Consider the following 18,605-nt stretch of genomic DNA (forward strand, 5'->3'; position numbering starts at 1 on the left):
GTTCATTCATAGTTTTGATGCCTTCAGTGACAATCTACAATGTAAATAGTCATGAAAATAAAGAAAACACATTGAATGAGGAGAAGTTGTGCCCAAACTTTTGGCCTGTACTGCATTTTTTTTTTTTTACATATAGAAATATTTTTAACAATTACTATTTTTTAATTGTATGTATTTTTAATTGTATTTCTTTATTTTTATTTGGAGGGGTTAGTGCATCTGCCTCACAATACGAAGGTCTGGGGTTCGATCCTGCGCTCTGGATCTTTCTGTGTGGAGTTTGCATGTTCTCCCCGTGACTGCGTGGGTTCCCTCCGGGTTTTCCGGCTTCCTCCCACCTCCAAAGACAAGCACCTGGGGATAGGTTGATTGGCAGCACTAAATTGGCCCTAGTGTGTGAATGTGAGTGTGAATGTTGTCTGCCTATCTGTGTTGGCCCTGTGATGAGGTGGCGACTTGTCCAGGGTGGACCCCGCCTTCCGCCCGAATGCAGCTGAGATAGGCTCCAGCGACCCCCCGCTACCCCAAAAGGGACAAGCGGTAGAAAATGGATGGATGGATTCACTTTTGGGGTTCATTATTCTAAAGAGTAGTAGTTAAAGCATACACACACCAGGTATGGTCGTACAATTTTGTTCTCACATTTTTATTATTTCCTCAATTTTATTGTAGTTTTATTCATACTTTTTGTATACATCAATGCATTTTATGTTTACCTATTATTTAGTGCAGGGGTAGGGAACCTATGGCTCTCGAGACAGATGTGGCTCTTTTGATGACTGCATGGCTCTCAGATAAATCTGAGCTGACATTGATTAACACGATAAGTAATGAATAATTCCGCTGGTAATCACAGTGTTAAAAATAACGTTCAAAATATAAATTTTAATCCATTCATCCGTTTTGAAGTATTGAAGTATTTTATTTATTATTGGTTAGCTTCAGAATAACAGTGTTATTAAAAAGAATAAGAGACTTATTATACTGTAAAAATGTTGGTCTTACTTAAAAATGCACGCATTTAGTTTTATTCAGTGTTAAAAAATATTATATGGCTCTCACGGAAATACATTTTAAAATATTTGGCTTTCACGGCTCTCTTAGCCAAAAAGGTTCCCGACCCCTGATTTAGTGTATTATTTTTATATTGTTAAAATGCTACACATCATTTTCATATCCATCAATGCATTTTATTTGTACTTATTATTAGTGTATGATTTTATATTGTTAAAATGCTACACATCATTTCATGAAAACAAAACCAAAAATAAAATTACAGCCAATATTTCAGAATAATTTCCACCAATAGAGTAAGAAGTGTGTAAATTAAATTATTCTGATCTACATTTTATCGTAAAACTGGTACTTCCGATTGTTTCCTTGATATTAAAAAAAAAAACAGTAACAAAATTATGCTATCATAACGATTCAGTGTTTTGAACAGCTTTTTGAAGGAATGGCTCCTCAAGATTCGGTTCTCTTACAACTATTCCATTAGTAGCAGTATGCTGCCCCCTAGCGGATTGGTCGGCAACTGACGATCTTTGTTGACTTCAAAAACTTCAAACAATATATGTAAAATGAACAGTCAGAAGCAGAAAAAGGCCAAACAAAATTAAATCTCTGAAAAATCATTGACAACAAACCAAACAAAAGATAAGATACGACTAATAAAACAGTGCCCTGGAAGTGGAAGGTGTTGACGTCTGATTAAAGAACAGTAGAAGAAGAAATACCCGGAAGTGAATCAAAAACACCGACTTTCTAAACGAGTGAATGGGCTTTAACACATTTTTAACAATAATGAAAATAAATGAAAACATTTAGAATGAATCTGAGAATTGTACAGTATAATTATGTGTGAGAGAGGAAAGGGTATAGTAAAATCACCTGAAGTTGAAGAAAAACGACGGCAGGTACCAATGAAACACATGAAGGTGAAGGAAAATGGCGACGGCAAGGAAATTGAAGTTAAAATTAGCAGCAGACAAGACGGTAAGTTCACTTATTTGTGACAGTTAAAAAAAATGAAAGCATTTTCAAGTAAAGTTAATACATTCAAAATCCTGCAAAAAAAGAAAAAAATACCCGCATATATTTTTGTATCACATGAAGCACATGAAGCACATGAAGGTGAAGGAAAATGGCGACAGCAAGGAAATTGAAGTTAAAATTAGCAGACAAGACGGTAAGTTCACTTGTTTGTGACAGTTAGGTCACCTGGAATGAATTGTACATACCCATTGTGGTTCTGTTTTGCAGTTTAAAAACACCAACTGAGAGGAAAAAAACTAACTTTTTAATTTTCAGACGTCACGAACACGCTGATTAGGAGGAAGGTGCAGTCCACGCAAGTGATGACAACATATCACGCAGGTACGGCACCACACCGCCACAATGTCACTGTTTACTTATTATATTTCATTTCATTTCATTTTTTTATTTATCTCCTTCATTTATGTGCATCTTTGATTCGATAGACAGTTATACAATTCAATTCAATTCAATTAGTCAATTATACATTTACACACCAATGCCTGAGAAGGAGCAGGATGAAGAAAAATCATATATTTTCCTGCCCCCTTCAACATAATAAGTAGTCTTACTTAATGGATGTCATATAAACCAACCATTACATTCAAATATAATGAAAAAATAAAAATAAAAAAAACCACAACAAGTGCAAAACTTCATGAAGTACAAAATAAAAAACAAAATAATATACACCTCACGGGATGATACAAAACAAATACAAAACCAGGCAAAAAATAAATAAAATAAATATAAAGCAAAATGTAAACACTCATGGATGTCCATATGATCTTATTGTTCTGTCTTCATATATGTTTTTCAATTGGAATATATTTTTGCAGTCTTTTATCTCATTGTAAAGAGAATTCCATAGTTTAACCCCCACCACTGATATACATCCATCCATTTTCTACCGCTTATTCCCTTCGGGGTCGCGGGGGGCGCTGGAGCCTATGTACACATTTGTTTTAAAGTTGTCCTTGAATACTGATGTTTGAAATGACCTTTTCTTCTATGCTCTGTATTCTCAGAAGTGATGACAAACATTTTTTTGTAAATTTGCTGGTAATGTTTTACTTTTAGCCTTAAACATGACACATAATGTCTGTAACTTTACTAGCTCCTGCAATTTCAATAAACCAGAATTGATAAATAATATGTTAGTGTTTTATAAGTAATCTACTTTATGAATAATCCTTGTAGCTCTTTTCTGTCGTTGATACAATGCCTTTATGTTACTCTTATGTGTTCCCCCACACTTCCACACAGTAGCTGATATATGGCAATATACAGGTAAAAGCCAGTAAATTAGAATATTTTGAAAAACTTGATTTATTTCAGTAATTGCATTCAAAATGTGTAACTTGTACATTATATTTATTCATTGCACACAGACTGATGCATTCAAATGTTTATTTCATTTAATTTTGATGATTTGAAGTGGCAACAAATGAAAATCCAAAATTCCGTGTGTCACAAAATTAGAATATTACTTAAGGCTAATACAAAAAAGGGATTTTTAGAAATGTTGGCCAACTGAAAAGTATGAAAATGAAAAATATGAGCATGTACAATACTCAATACTTGGTTGGAGCTCCTTTTGCCTCAATTACTGCGTTAATGCGGCGTGGCATGGAGTCGATGAGTTTCTGGCACTGCTCAGGTGTTATGAGAGCCCAGGTTGCTCTGATAGTGGCCTTCAACTCTTCTGCGTTTTTGGGTCTGGCATTCTGCATCTTCCTTTTCACAATACCCCACAGATTTTCTATGGGGCTAAGGTCAGGGGAGTTGGCGGGCCAATTTAGAACAGAAATACCATGGTCCGTAAACCAGGCACGGGTAGATTTTGCGCTGTGTGCAGGCGCCAAGTCCTGTTGGAACTTGAAATCTCCATCTCCATAGAGCAGGTCAGCAGCAGGAAGCATGAAGTGCTCTAAAACTTGCTGGTAGACGGCTGCGTTGACCCTGGATCTCAGGAAACAGAGTGGACCGACACCAGCAGATGACATGGCACCCCAAACCATCACCCAACCATGCAAATTTTGCATTTCCTTTGGAAATCGAGGTCCCAGAGTCTGGAGGAAGACAGGAGAGGCACAGGATCCACGTTGCCTGTTTTCTAGTGTAAAGTTTCCACCGTCAGTGATGGTTTGGGGTGCCATGTCATCTGCTGGTGTCGGTCCAATCTGTTTCCTGAGATCCAGGGTCAACGCAGCTGTCTACCAGCAAGTTTTAGAGCACTTCATGCTTCCTGCTGCTGACCTGCTCTATGGAGATGGAGATTTCAAGTTCCAACAGGACTTGGCGCCTGCACACAGCGCAAAATCTACCCGTGCCTGGTTTACGGACCATGGTATTTCTGTTCTAAATTGGCCCGCCAACTCCCCTGACCTTAGCCCCATAGAAAATCTGTGGGGTATTGTGAAAAGGAAGATGCAGAATGCCAGACCCAAAAACGCAGAAGAGTTGAAGGCCACTATCAGAGCAACCTGGGCTCTCATAACACCTGAGCAGTGCCAGAAACTCATCGACTCCATGCCACGCCGCATTAACGCAGTAATTGAGGCAAAAGAAGCTCCAACCAAGTATTGAGTATTGTACATGCTCATATTTTTCATTTTCATACTTTTCAGTTGGCCAACATTTCTAAAAATCCCTTTTTTGTATTAGCCTTAAGTAATATTCTAATTTTGTGACACACGGAATTTTGGATTTTCATTTGTTGCCACTTCAAATCATCAAAATTAAATGAAATAAACATTTGAATGCATCAGTCTGTGTGCAATGAATAAATATAATGTACAAGTTACACCTTTTGAATGCAATTACTGAAATGAATCAAGTTTTTCAAAATATTCTAATTTACTGGCTTTTACCTGTAAGTGCACAATACAATATGCACATTGCCCTATAATCTAACACAAATTTTACCTTATTTAATATAAAAATACTCTTAGACATCTTTTTCCGTACATGTGCAATATGAGATTTCCATGTCTGACCGTCATCCAGTATCACTCCTAAAAATCTAAGTTCAGAAACCCTTTCAATATCAATTCCATCTATTGACAGTTTGATCGTTTCCTCCCTTTTCCTCTTACAAAATGAACTTTGTTTTTTTTACATTTAATGATAATTTATTGACATCAAACCATCTCTTAAGTTTAATAATTTCCTGTTCAATAATGTTTGATAACGCTTTTAAGTCATGTCCCGAACTATAAAAGTTGGTGTCGTCCGCAAATAATACACATTTCAATAACTTTGATGCCTCACATATATTATTAATATATAAAATAAACAATTTTGGTCCCAATATTGTGCTCATGTGCCTTTTTATTGTCTTGAATCACATTCAATTATCGAATTCAATGGAGTTGTAGTTGCAGTACCCCAATGAGACAGCAGGTGGTGCACAGGCATCTGTTATGTTATGATACTGAGCACAGAAGTGGCCTGTTTATTATTTGGTAGTGTATTATATAAGAGGATTATTGAGGGAGTGAAGGGTGCAGTGAGGTGCTGATTGACAGCCCCCCGTGGCCCCTCCAATGAATCAGAGGGACACCTGTTTCATTGGCACAAAGCCTCTTTGTTATCTCACTCTTGATGGAATATTTCACCTCCTGCCATAATGTTTGCCCCCCATCGCTCTGTGGAGATATCAGCTGATTACAGCACCTGGCACAACCTTCACTGCAATGATTCCCGCAACACTTTATCCAAAGTACATCGACTTTTAATGTAAATTTCATAAGGTAAACCTACATTATGAAATCCTATATTATTGTGAAGGCCACATTCTATTGGATCTTTTTAGACAAGGGGTGTCAAACTCGTTTTAATTGAGGGCCACACTGCAGTCATGGCTGCCATTAGAGTGCCGCTTGTAGCAGTAAATAATTAATGAATTTGCCTATGAATTTTATATTTTACCTTTTTTTTTACATAAAAGTAAAAAAAAATCTGTGGATTTTACCACTGTTTTTTACAGAAAAAAACTGGCAGCTTAGTCGCCAGACTTTTACTGTAAAATATATGGTGTTATTTTATTATTACAATTATTTTTACAACATATGACTATAAATAGAAATACAGTAGCGCTGTTTAATTTTATTTTGGCAACTCCGCTGCCAGTTTTTTACCATAACAAAATGTGGTACCATAAAGTCATCAACCGTGGATTAAACAGTAAAAAAAAACAACCAAAACTTACAGCTCAGTCGACAGAATTTTACTGTGAAAGACTTCAACGGCGGAGTGGTTGCATAGAAGCTCCACAACGGTCTCAAAGGCGGAAGAAGGCTGCAGCAAAGATGGGCCCCCAATTGTCTTGGTCTCCATGCCATTGGACCCTGGCCTTCTCTTTGCCAAGGACAGTGTGGTGGCTGTCTGTGCACCAGTCTCCCCACTTTATAAGATTCCACGCACAAGCATTCTCCTGAAGGCTATCCCACCAACAGGAGGACAATCATACTCGTTTCGAGTGATCGCCGCCGACGACGACTGTAAAAAAACAAACATTGGTCGTTTTTTTTTCAACTTACAGTAATATGCTGTAAAAAACGGCCTACATTTTACAGTAAAATCTATTGGTCATTTTTATAGTGCACAATTTGATGGATAACTTGCTCCGAATTCATAAGTTGAGCAGATATTTAAGTGTTTATTTGGATTTTGACCAAAAAAGTAAAATAATATAATATTTGTTGCAATATTGGACACTATATTTTTTTCCCTGTCAAACTAGGAAAAAAAACCCTCATACCTTCAGTAAGAAAATAGGACAGTAAAGAAAGAAAATATAAGGTATTTTATCGACACATATTATTTCCAGGCTTTTGCGGGCCATATAAAAAGACGTAGAGGGCCAGATCTGGCCCGTGGGCCTTGAGTTTGACACCAGTGCTTTAGACTGTCCAGACTACAGAGGGACAAAAGGTTTTTGTCCTCTCTGGCGCCGATAGCAGTCCGAATACAAGTTAGGTTAGGAGTATAATTACATTGTTTCTCCAAAGTCTGTCTGTGTAATGTATTATAATTGATCAATTGCAAACCATCACAGTCCATGGTTTCAGATCTAACAGTAACATGTGGTCCAAAAGGACTGTAAATAAAAACAGATGGCTCACAATGTCTCCCAGAATGTGTCATCTTTACTAAATCTGATTTTCTGCTGCTGTAATCCATGCAGTCAGTACGCTGCATTTAAAGACCTTTTTTTACAATTGTACTTTCCATGCATGGAAGTTGAAAGTTAGTTGTTGTCCATGGCCTTTTTGTGTAAGAAAACCCTGTTTTTTTATGGCAAAAACACAAAATATGCGTGATTGGAATATTTGATGTGAAGTAATTAGAGCCTTTAGTAGGCCAATAATTAATAACATTGATTTTCATACATTATTATTTTTTGGGCAATGAAGGTTTGAAAAAAAAAAAAAAAATCACACTAAAATGATTGAGGATCCAAAAGGGCCCAACTCATAAGAGTGGTAAAATAAGTCATAATTTATTTTTATTTTTATTTCAACAGTTAAGTCTCTAGTTCAACTTAAGATCTGTCCGTCGATTATATGTTTTAATTTATTTCAAATATTTTTTTTTTTTTTTTTTTGCCCTTTTTGTCACTAGAGTAGAAAAAAATCTGATTTGGTATAAATGGGGCCTTATTTTAGTGTTGTACATATTTGCAAGCTGTAATCTTCCTTGTTTGTTTAGATGCACCTGTGCTTGCTCATACGCCACAGATAGGGCTGCAACAACTAATCGATTAAATTGATTAAAATCGATTATAAAAATAGTTGGCGATTAATTTAGTCATCGATTCGTTGGATATATGCTATGCGCATGCGCAGAGGCTACTTTTTTATTTTTTTTTATTTTTTATTTTTTTTATATAAACCTTTATTTATAAACTGCAACATTTACAAACAGCTGAGAAACAATAATCAAAATAAGTATGGTGCCAGTATGCTGTTTTTTTTCCCAATAAAATACTGCAAAGGATAGAAATGTAGTTTGTCTCTTTTATCCGATTATTAATCGACTAATCGAAGTAATAATCGGCAGATTGATCGATTATCAAATTAGTTGTTAGTTGCAGCCCTAGCCGCAGATGTCGCTTGTGGGAAGAAGTGACGTCATTTTTGGTGCGGACCACGTTATTAAGACAGCGAGGTGATGTCGTTCATAGCTGCCTCTTTGTGACTTGAGCCTATAATGAATTCCTCACAAAATGTTTTTGCTCAATGGCAGCCAAACTCAACCAGCCAAGTTACGCAACACTGGCTGTGCTGAACCTCATCCAAAGTAGCAGTTTAAACTCTGCAGAATATTCCAGCAGCTGCTCGTGTTTGTTGGCCTGCTTTGTCAACCTTCCATCTTCACGTACAGCTCTTTGCCTCTTTGGAACAGTAGTGGCTTTGTGGAAGTGTTGACATTTTACATCCAGCCTCTCCAGCTTGGCTCCCTGGGGAACACGCTCCCACAAAGACACATTGACCCCTTTCCAATGGGACACATTTATAATTGCAACTCCATTAATTGAATGTGACTGACAGTACAAATAACTAAATGTAACTGTGCAAAGTTAAAGTAGAAAAATACAAGCATAACATCATCTTCAGTGTTTTATTTGTAGAAACTAGCATGATGAATAAAATATATTAGTTTCACTATTATTATGTGTCCATTTACTCTTTGTAGAGCACGCATGGAAAACTTGGAATTAAAATTTAGACAACACTAGATAACATTATAGCAAAAATATTTAAAAACTTTTAACCAGTGCTACTTCTTAACATTTACAGTATTTTAAATATAATAGACAGTCGTTCCTCGCCATAGTGTGTTTCAAAGTTAAGGCTTCACTCTGTCGCAGACTTTTTTGGGATTTTGTTTGTTTCCTTGGCCTAAAATAGGGGTGTCCTAAGTGCGGCCCACAGCTCAATAAAATTAAAACAAACAAAAAATGAACAGTAAAAATTTAAGTAAAAAGAGCAAAAAGATGTATTTTTGCTGAAATATTAATGCTAGGAAATAATAAGCTTTGTCACCTATAACAGAAAGCTGACACAATATATTGTCTTTAAATATATACATTGTCTGTTTTTAATTTAATAATGTCTTTTTAAGAAAAGAAAATAATATAAATGGCCCCCGCATGTTTTGACTTTTTTGTATGCGGCCCTTAGTGGAAAAAGTATGGACGCCCCTAGCCTAAATTAAGCATTTTTAAGCACAACATGGGAAGATGAACTAAAAATAGCAACACTTCTTCAGTATTAGCCTCTAGATGAGACCCAACCAATCAAAGCGCGATGTTCAGTATTGTGGCCACTGATTGGCTCAGCCTCAGCCTTCATGTAGGATTATTAAATGAGTTTAAAGGTGACTAACGGCTGTTATTTAATGTCCAGAGGGCTCCCATAATGTTTTTATGCCCTAGCTATGTATAATGGATAATTATTACTTTGCGGTAATTAATTTACCAAGGTCAGCGATAATGAGGGTTTACCGCAAATATTAATAGTGAATTAGTAATCTTACTCTTGATTTCAACCATATTCAATAATTATATCTAACCTACTTACAGTTTATGTTTTCAAATATTATGAACACATGTGTTTATTATGTGTCTATGAATGTTCTCATTCATCCAGGTCATTGTCATCTTAGGGCATTCAATGGATCGCAACTGGACTGTTTGGTTTGTCTTAGAAGACGTTTCACCGCTCATCCGAGTAGGCTTCATCAGTTCGTGCTCGTAGACTTAGATTTGTCAGATCTAGTCCAGTGGCTGGTGCCAAAACCCCAAATATTTATATTCCATTTGGGGTTTTGACACCACCCGCTGGACTAGATCTGACCAATCTAAATCTACGAGCAGGAACTGATGAAGCCTACTAAGACAAATTAAACAGTCCAGTTGCGATTTGTTTATTACAAAGATTATTTATTTAACACATAAACCTTGGGTTTACATCACTCTGAGTAGAATATTAAGTACAAACCAAATACACTGCATAAGAAGGAACTCATAGATAACTGACAAAATAAATGTACATACAATTGTGTTGTGCTGAAATAAATAAACTCAATTAATGAATATGTTTCTAAACATAATTGTCAATAAATATTAAAGTGCAATTGAAAATACAGCTTCACCACTTTGTCATAATGTTTGCGGTTGAGAAACTGCTCGATGACTTTAGGTCTTTCTTCTGTTTGTTTGATATTGTCATTACTGCCACAAGTGGTAGAAAAGTGTATTACAACTGAGTATCCCTGCGGCCCATACAGACCACAGCTGAGAAACAGATAGCGACCCTTTATATATGTATACTACATATACATATACAATCTGATTATGTATATATAGTATATGTGACAAATGTGACAATAATAAGTAATGAAGTATTTCTGATTCTGATTCTGAATTCTATAAATATATATGTATATATTGTTAGTGTATTTTTTTCTATTCATATTTTTGTCTAAAATTGTTCAGTTGATTTTAAATTTGATTGGAAAAAAATACCAAAATTAACTGTTTTAAAAGTTGCTACTTTTTTAGATTGGGTCAAAATACATTTGGAATTAACAAAATGTCTGAAATTGTAACATCAGACCAAATAAAATCTGGATTAAATCCAGATTGCACATTTGGCAGCAATTAATATCAAACATGGAATAATATACTAAACATAGTAAAATGTGTCTTTTAACTGAAGCATTGCCTCAGCAAACAGCAAGTGATGGACTAGTCCACAATCTGTCATTTAATATATAACTTCCTTTTTTTAAGCCACTAAAGTAGCCCCAATTTGAATCTATGTCCACTTCTTCTTTCCCCAAGGCTGTGACGTAGTGTAGGTTCCGTCTCGGTGTACGTGTTTCCTCCACTTGTTTATCTCTTTGTGGAGCCCTCCCAGCACAAATCCTTCATTCACAAAGAGAGGCCAAAAGAGGCTCAGCTGACGTGATGAGATTATGATTTTTTCCTCTCTGATCACAAATCCACTTCAGCTTAAAGAAAAACACCAGTCCATCCTCTCTGACATCCCCCCTGCGCTCACTCTCTCCTCCCCCTTTGTACTTTGACTCCGCCTCCTCTGCTAATATCTCCCCCGCCCATTAACACGCCTCCCTCCCTCCCTATTCAGCCTGATCAGATCAAGCTGCTGCTCCTGCACGGGTCCATCGGTGAGGGGAACGAACCAGAGCGGACTTTTGGAGCAACTGGTGGATGAGGACTCGGCGTGCCCCGTCTGCTGCTTCTCAAAGGCGGGACAAGTGCGGCCAAGTGAGTGGGAGGAACGTGTTGAGGAGCATCAAGCCTCCAGGGAGGTTAAAGTGATCCTCGGCACCCAGGATCCAGGACCATGGAGCCCTCCGTGTCGACCGAGGTGGAGCCTAAAGAGCGGAGGAAGATCCAGTTCGCCGTCCCGTCCTCGGCACCCACCAACCTTGACCCCCGGCAAGTGGAGATGGTGAGTGGCATTGAAGACATTTAAAAATATCTCTCACGTTCTTGGAATCCACTTCATGTTGGCTCACAATCCAGGTCACCTCGCTCAAACAACTTGGTGTCTGCTTTCTTTTTATTATGATGAACATGCTGTCTCTTCTCAGACCAGTTGAGAAATGATGGTGACATTTCCCTCTCGCTGCTTCCTCATGAGATTAGGCCCTCTTTGCCTGCCTTGTCTCATCTTGACCTGTTTTTGCAGCGTGACTTGGAGATCAGCCTCATTATCACAGCCATCAGGCCTCAACTTTTTGTGTTGCTGCATACGGTAATGATCGCTTCTGTTCCCCTTTCGGGGTCTCTGGCCACATGCCAGTGGGACCAACAAAGTACAGATTGTAGAGTTAAGCAACAATTTTGAGAACCACAAGAAGTATCTCAAGTTTTCTGGCTTGTTTTCTGTGATGTCTAAGAGGAAAAGTGTGATGATAGTCATGGAAACGGAAATTCAACTTATCCAGGCTTTCCGTGGCTCCTTAAAACACATTAAAAGTCATGTATCTAAAAATATGGCATTGAAAGCATTACACTTGATGTCAACAAGCAATAAAAAACGTCATACATTTCCCACTTGGTTCGGCGCCTCCTTCGGCCCGGCACGCAAACCTGGGTCCCTCGAATGAAAGTGCAGCGTGCAAGCCACTGAGCTAAAAGCCTGAGCTGTCAACTCGGTATCCAGCACTGCTCTTAAAGGGGAACTGTACTTTTTTGGAGTTTTGCCTATCGTTCAAATTCATTATGAAAGACATGACGATGGATGGATTTTTTTTAGTGCATTTTAAATATTAAATGGGAGCTCCATTATTCCGCCCATAAAATCTGATAAATAACCATTCAAAAAGCGCCATCAACACTCCATTTACATTTTGTGACTTGAATATTAACCATGTATTAGTGATATTGTTATTATAAGCGCTAACGCAGACAAACTATTTATAGCGGCGACCTGATCACTTCCATGTGTTTACATCATCGAGTGGTCTGCTTTTTCCTCGCTTCCTTGCTCCCTGGAAGGTTATTGTAGATCACAAATCATGCCTGTCACCTGAAAAGTAGATGGCTGAAGATATAATCCGACAAGTTGGGACACTTTAATAGCCATTTAGGATCTGGAACGGGCGAGGATGACACAAAAAGCATGTTCCTTCCCTTAAGGGTTCTATAGGCAGAATTGAACGGCTCCATTGTAAGCAAACTTTTGATGAAATATATTTAATATTTAAAGTGCATTAATAAAAAATCCATTTATCGTCATGTCTTTCATAACGATAGGCAAAATTCCAAAAAAAAGGGCAGTTCCCTTTTAAGATTGTCAGGGAGTGCGGTCTACCAACGTACACATCTGTTACACATACCTATGCAATTGATGGAAAAAAACATTGTTATTCACAATTTATATTGATTATATAAACATTTATTTATTTTGATTGCATAAACATTTAATCATTTTGATTGGAAGTGCAGTGTGATGATGACAGGCGGAACCTTTTAATTGGCTATTGTCTACAGCTGATACGTGTGTATGTGTTCATGCTGTGGCGAAAGCGCGAAAAGCAATTTATTTCAGGAAAATGCACATTTTAAAACCTGGTCAAAGCCCATCGATTGTAAACCCAGAAAGGTGTTTGGCAGCGTGTGCAAAAAGACCTCCAAGCTTTGCTCAATAGACACCAATGCGGTCAAATCACACACGCTATTAGCTAATCGCAAGTCAGCAATTAAAGACAGGCAGCAGTTAACGGTGCCAAATTTCTTTGGCGTGATCAACAAAGCAACTTCTACTGTCGCCACCACAACTGGCATCTGCTGCTACCCTTACATAAAAATAAATGGATGAAAATATATTCTCAGACTAAACATTCTTGTGGGCAAATTCACTAGAGAATAACAGTTAATGTAAACTTTTCAACTATTCAAGATTATCATTGTCAAAAGTCTACAATTGTCAATTGAGATATATAATAATTATCTGCAGTAGGACATGGGCATTAAATTAGTTTTAAATTGCATTAAAAAAATGAATCAAAAAGCTTTAAATTCGATTTTCAGATACCTGCAGAAACCCTGATACCATAAGGCTGTCAAGGGCATGACAAAGCAACAGTTGGCACTCCTAAAGTCTGGTTCATGCTCTTGCATTGAAGCGTCTACAGAAGCTCGCTTCCCCCTCAAAGACCTCCCAATGCAACCTTGTGCTGCAGCGACACAGACCCAATTTCCTCGGTGTGTACGACCCCATCCAAGCTTCGCGAAGGCCTTCCCCAAACCACATTTGCAATAAAAGTGACCGTTGTAACGTGCCTATAAACCCATTGTTCACTAACGACGAAGGAAGTTTACAAGCCACATAGTCAATGGCTGTCCAAAGACTTGCAATGCACACGCTTAATCAAGTCACCGTTGAAAGGGACACACAAAGTCGCAAAAACTAACATTTGTCCCGGTTTTTCCTGTGTATCGTCTCGTTAATCCTATGGCTAAACATTGCGCGTAACAAACTAGTCCGTTTGCCAGTGTATCATTCCGCAGAATAAAGTGCCCAAACGAGGAGTCTCACGCTTAAGTGACTCAGTCTGCACTTTTTTTTATTGAGTACGACTGCAAAATAATCCTCCATGGGGCCACAGAAAGTTGTGAGTGCCACCACTTTGATAAAGAAGGTGAGAAACCCTATTGGTTTCAAGAAAAGTACAACGGTGGCGTCCGTGTTGTTCTCCCCTCCATCACTCCCTTTCCGCTTATAACCAACAAGCCTCTTCAATAAAGTAAAAGTGATTTCCCTTATTATTCATATGTATTTTACATTGTTTTCTGTGCTACTACAGTGGAACCTCGATTCACAAGCTTCATCGGTTCTTGAAAACGGTTCCTAAGTAGAAAAGTTTGTATGTAGAAGCACATTTCTGCGTAAGAAACAATGTGGGTATGAATAATGGGTTTCAGCTTTGACAAAAGTCCAAATTTTAGTAAAAAAAAAAAAAAACACACTTTGAACACAATATAAAAAGTTATACAGTACTGTATTACAAAAACATAATAACTGGGTGATGGATCAACTTTCTATTTAATAACTAAACTCAAAACAACAACTAGCTGAACTGTCCTCCTTGCGCAGCCGCCCTGCTTACAACACACACACACACACACACACACACACACACACACACACACACACACACACACACACACACACACACACACACACACACACACACACACACACACACACACACACACACACGCGCTCATTGACATTAGCCCTGTGGTGCACTCACAGTTTGAAATTGCGAAACTCTTTAACTCTTATCAGCAAGTTCGCTACGATGATTAGGAATAAAAAATAAAATTCACTCTCCCTTGTCGGTTTGTCGTCTTTGTCTACAGCGGGGTGGTGGCGGCAATGTCGACAACACTGTGGATACTTCCTGAAGATTTCAAACCACATATCGCTTGTCTGTTTCTTCAGACTCATATTGAGCTAGAAAAATGCTACAAAATCAATCAATCAATCAATGTTTACTTATACAGCCCTAAATCACGAGTGTCTCAAAGGGCTTCACAAGCCACAACGACATCCTCGGCTCAGATCCCCACATCAGGGCAGGGGAAAACTCAACCCAATGGGACAATGAGAAACCTTGGAGGGGACCGCAGATGTGGGGACCCCCCCTGGGCGACTGGTGCAATGGACGTCGAGTGGATCTAGCATAATATTGTGAGAGTCCAGTCCATAGTGGATCTAACATAATAGTGATCGAGAGTCCAGTCCATAGTGGGGCCAGCAGGAGACCATCTTGAGTGGAGACAAGTCAGCAGCGCAGAGATGTCCCCAACCGATTCACAGACGAGCGGTCCACCCCGGGTCCCGACTTTGGACAGCCAGTGCTTCATCCGTGGCCACCGAACCTGTGCCCCCCCCCTCCACGAAGAAGAGGGGGGCAGAGCAGAAAAGAAACGGCAGATCAACTGGTCTAAAAGGGGGGTCTATTTAAAGGCTAGAGTATACAATTGAGTTTTAAGATGGGACTTAAATGTTTCTACTGAGGTAGCATCTCTAACTGTTACCGGGAGGGCATTCCAGAGTACTGGAGCCCGAATAGAAAACGCTCTATAGCCCGCAGAATCACTGGGAATCACTAATAAGCCGGAGTTCTTTGAACGCAGATTTCTTGCAGGCACATATGGTACAATACAATCAGCAAGATAGGATGGAGCTAGACCGTGTAGTATTTTATACGTAAGTAGTAAAACCTTAAAGTCACATCTTAAGTGCACAGGAAGCCAGTGCAGGTGAGCCAGTATAGGCCTAATATGATCAAACTTTCTTGTTCTTGTCAAAAGTCTAGCAGCCGCATTTTGTACCAACTGTAATCTTTTAATGCTAGACCAGTGGTTCTTAACCTGGGTTCGATCGAACCCTAGGGGTTGGGTGAGTCGGCCTCAGGGGTTCGCCACGGAGGTAAAGACACATCCGACTTATCGTGTAAATAAAAACTTCTCCCTATCAACGTATTATGGATACCCCCAAACAATGTTCCCTCTAATTTTCCATACGATTTGCAGGTTGTTTGATTGATCGATTGAACATTTTACTAGCAGATTGCAAAGGAAGAGAATACATTATATGAAACAGTCGAGTTTACAAAGTACAGTACATATTCTGTACAATTGACCACTAAATGGTAACAACCGAATAAGTTTTTCAACTTGTTCAAGTCAAGGTCCACATTAATCAATTCATGGTAATGTGTGTAAGGTGTGTAATTTGTTGTGAGTTCATGCACTGTGTTGGTTTCATTCTTTGAACAAGGTGATGTTCATGCATGGTTCATTTTATACACCAGTAAAAAAAACATATAACTTTTTCTTGAATTTGAAAAAAAAAAGACATTTTATTTTTCACTAAAGAAGGGTTCGGTGAATGCGCATATGAAACTGGTGGGGTTCGGTACCTCCAACAAGGTTAAGAACCACTGTGCTAGACATAGGGAGACCCGAAAACAATACGTTACAGTAATCGAGACGAGACGTAACGAACGCATGAATAATGATCTCAGCGTCGCTAGTGGACAAAATGGAACGGATTTTAGCGATATTACGGAGATGAAAGAAGGCTGTTTTAGTAACACTCTTAATGTGTGACTCAAACGAGAGAGTTGGGTCGAAAGGGCTAAAGAAAAAACTTGAAAAGCGCACCAAGTAGCACGGTAGCTAACAGCAGCATTATGCTGACTGAATGAGCACTGAGCGCCGGAGATCGATCAGCCCGCCCACAATGGATGTGCTTCCAGGCATAAAATGACTCCCCTGCAGGGACACAATGGGTGGATGAAACGTTAACACACGGTTCATACACCAAAGCATATTTTTATTCTCTCTGCGGTTCATAAATCAAAAAGTATGTACAATGACGGGTTCGTAAATTGAGGTTCCACTCAATAATTTGTATTTGTTTTGTGTTAATGTGTTTATTTCTTGAACAGATTAATTGGATTTAAATTTTTTTTTTATGGAAGAAATTCCCTCAGATTTTGTACGATTTAGTCAATCAATCAATCAAAGTTTATTTGTATAGCCCTTAATCACAAGTGTCTCAAAGGGCTGCACAAGCCACAACGACATCGTCGGCTCAGATCCCACATCAAGGTAAGAAAAAACTCAACCCAATGGGATACAATGAGAAACCTTGGATGGGACCGCAGATGTGGGGACCCCCCCTGGGCGACCGATGCAATGGACGTCGAGTGATTTAGTTTTTGTGTCACCTTTTGGAAGGGAACTAAAAACAAAACAGATATAGTGCTACTGTGCATTGTTGTATCCACACTTGTTATTCCGATCCTGACCCACATTTTGTTGGGTTTTTGCTTGGCACACGGGCCAGCCCTCCACGTCGTTTCGGGGAAGTTGCTCGTTCAGCTTTCACGTAACCCTGCTGAACAAACTGACAAACGGCGATCAAAACAATATTTCCCGTCTTTGCATTTCAATGCTTGGAGGAGATAATGATTGGAAAAAGCTCATTCAAAGAGGACAAAGCTTGGAAGAAAACATGCAAATCCACACTTCCTGTTTGGCAACAAAAATGATGGCGGCTATTCGAGTAGAAATGAGCCAAAGAATGTGTTGTTTGTTTGGTGCTTCATGGACATCTTTTCATCCACTATCCCCCTGATGACTGTCCGATGAACAACACAATAGGGTCATGTGACCTTTGCTCAAACGCACTCTTGCTCTCCTGTTCTCAATCTGGCGCTCAATCTTCTCCTCCAAGAGTCCACAGGAAGTCCATCCACCTTATGTCCACCGTGCCTACATTTGTAATACTTTCAGTTTGGGCTGTGTGTCGTTGTCGCTCCTTAAGATGACGGCCTTTTGTCCGACCGCATTTCCCGTCGTAAAACTGACCTGTCTTGTTGCCATGGATACGTGCCGGACAACAATGTCGCCCAGCTTCCCCCCAGCCCCTCAGCGAGCTTCGACTGTAAAAGGTCAACTTGAACGGGCAGCTTGTTTGTTTGCACTGTTTGCAAGTAACACTCAACAGCCATTTCTAATCTAATAGTTGATCCTTTTTTTGTATTACTTTTAAGAAATGCAGACATTTTGACACTTACGTTGTAGTTTTAACTTGTGTAAAGTGTCCTATTAGGACATGTCCCTGCTGGCTAGGTGCACATATTAAGTAGCAGAGGCCCAGCAAACATGCAAATACTGTACAGTACGAGTCTTGTGTGCTTTGCTGGCGATGTCAGGTCATTAGCATCGCATGCAAAGAGATTTAAATACTGTGGCACACTCTTACCATCATCTCACGAGAAATTATTAACATAGTGTACAAAATAGAGATCCACCTATTATAGGCAACGATATATGGCATTTTGACGTCTGTCTGTATCAACCTTTTTTTCCCCAACTACAAATATATGATACCAATTTTCAGTATTTAAGAACATAATTAGTGAAAAAGCTAAACATTAAGCACTACTCAAGCACTAGCCCGCTTGCCCTGCATGAAAAAAAGTTCCCTTTTTGCTAGAGCCCA

The 18,605-nt window shown here is 38.8% G+C and overlaps 2 protein-coding genes across 3 annotated transcripts in view; one reads left to right on the forward strand and one right to left on the reverse strand.

The window, feature by feature from the left end:
• neurod2 (neuronal differentiation 2) overlaps window positions 1-2,259 on the reverse strand; it is a 36,059-nt gene extending 33,800 nt beyond the window's left edge. The window contains 1 exon segment of the mRNA XM_061981908.1: window positions 2,241-2,259. Within this exon segment, the coding sequence (XP_061837892.1) occupies window positions 2,241-2,244 (4 nt within the window). The 5' untranslated portion in view covers window positions 2,245-2,259.
• Window positions 1,791-18,605, forward strand: part of ppp1r1b (protein phosphatase 1, regulatory (inhibitor) subunit 1B) — a 56,214-nt gene continuing 39,399 nt past the window's right edge. The window contains exons 1-5 of one of the 2 annotated variants that reach the window (XM_061981906.2): window positions 1,791-1,995; window positions 2,116-2,188; window positions 2,311-2,376; window positions 11,196-11,335; window positions 11,404-11,522. In XM_061981906.2, coding sequence (XP_061837890.1) covers window positions 11,415-11,522 — 108 coding nt within the window. In that variant the 5' untranslated portion in view covers window positions 1,791-1,995; window positions 2,116-2,188; window positions 2,311-2,376; window positions 11,196-11,335; window positions 11,404-11,414. Of the gene's footprint in view, window positions 1,996-2,115; window positions 2,189-2,310; window positions 2,377-11,195; window positions 11,523-18,605 lie in introns of both variants that reach the window. The other variant, XM_061981907.1, reaches the window with a different exon arrangement.

This window comes from Nerophis lumbriciformis, linkage group LG24 (genome assembly GCF_033978685.3).
Source record: "Nerophis lumbriciformis linkage group LG24, RoL_Nlum_v2.1, whole genome shotgun sequence".
Lineage (NCBI taxonomy): Eukaryota > Metazoa > Chordata > Actinopteri > Syngnathiformes > Syngnathidae > Nerophis > Nerophis lumbriciformis.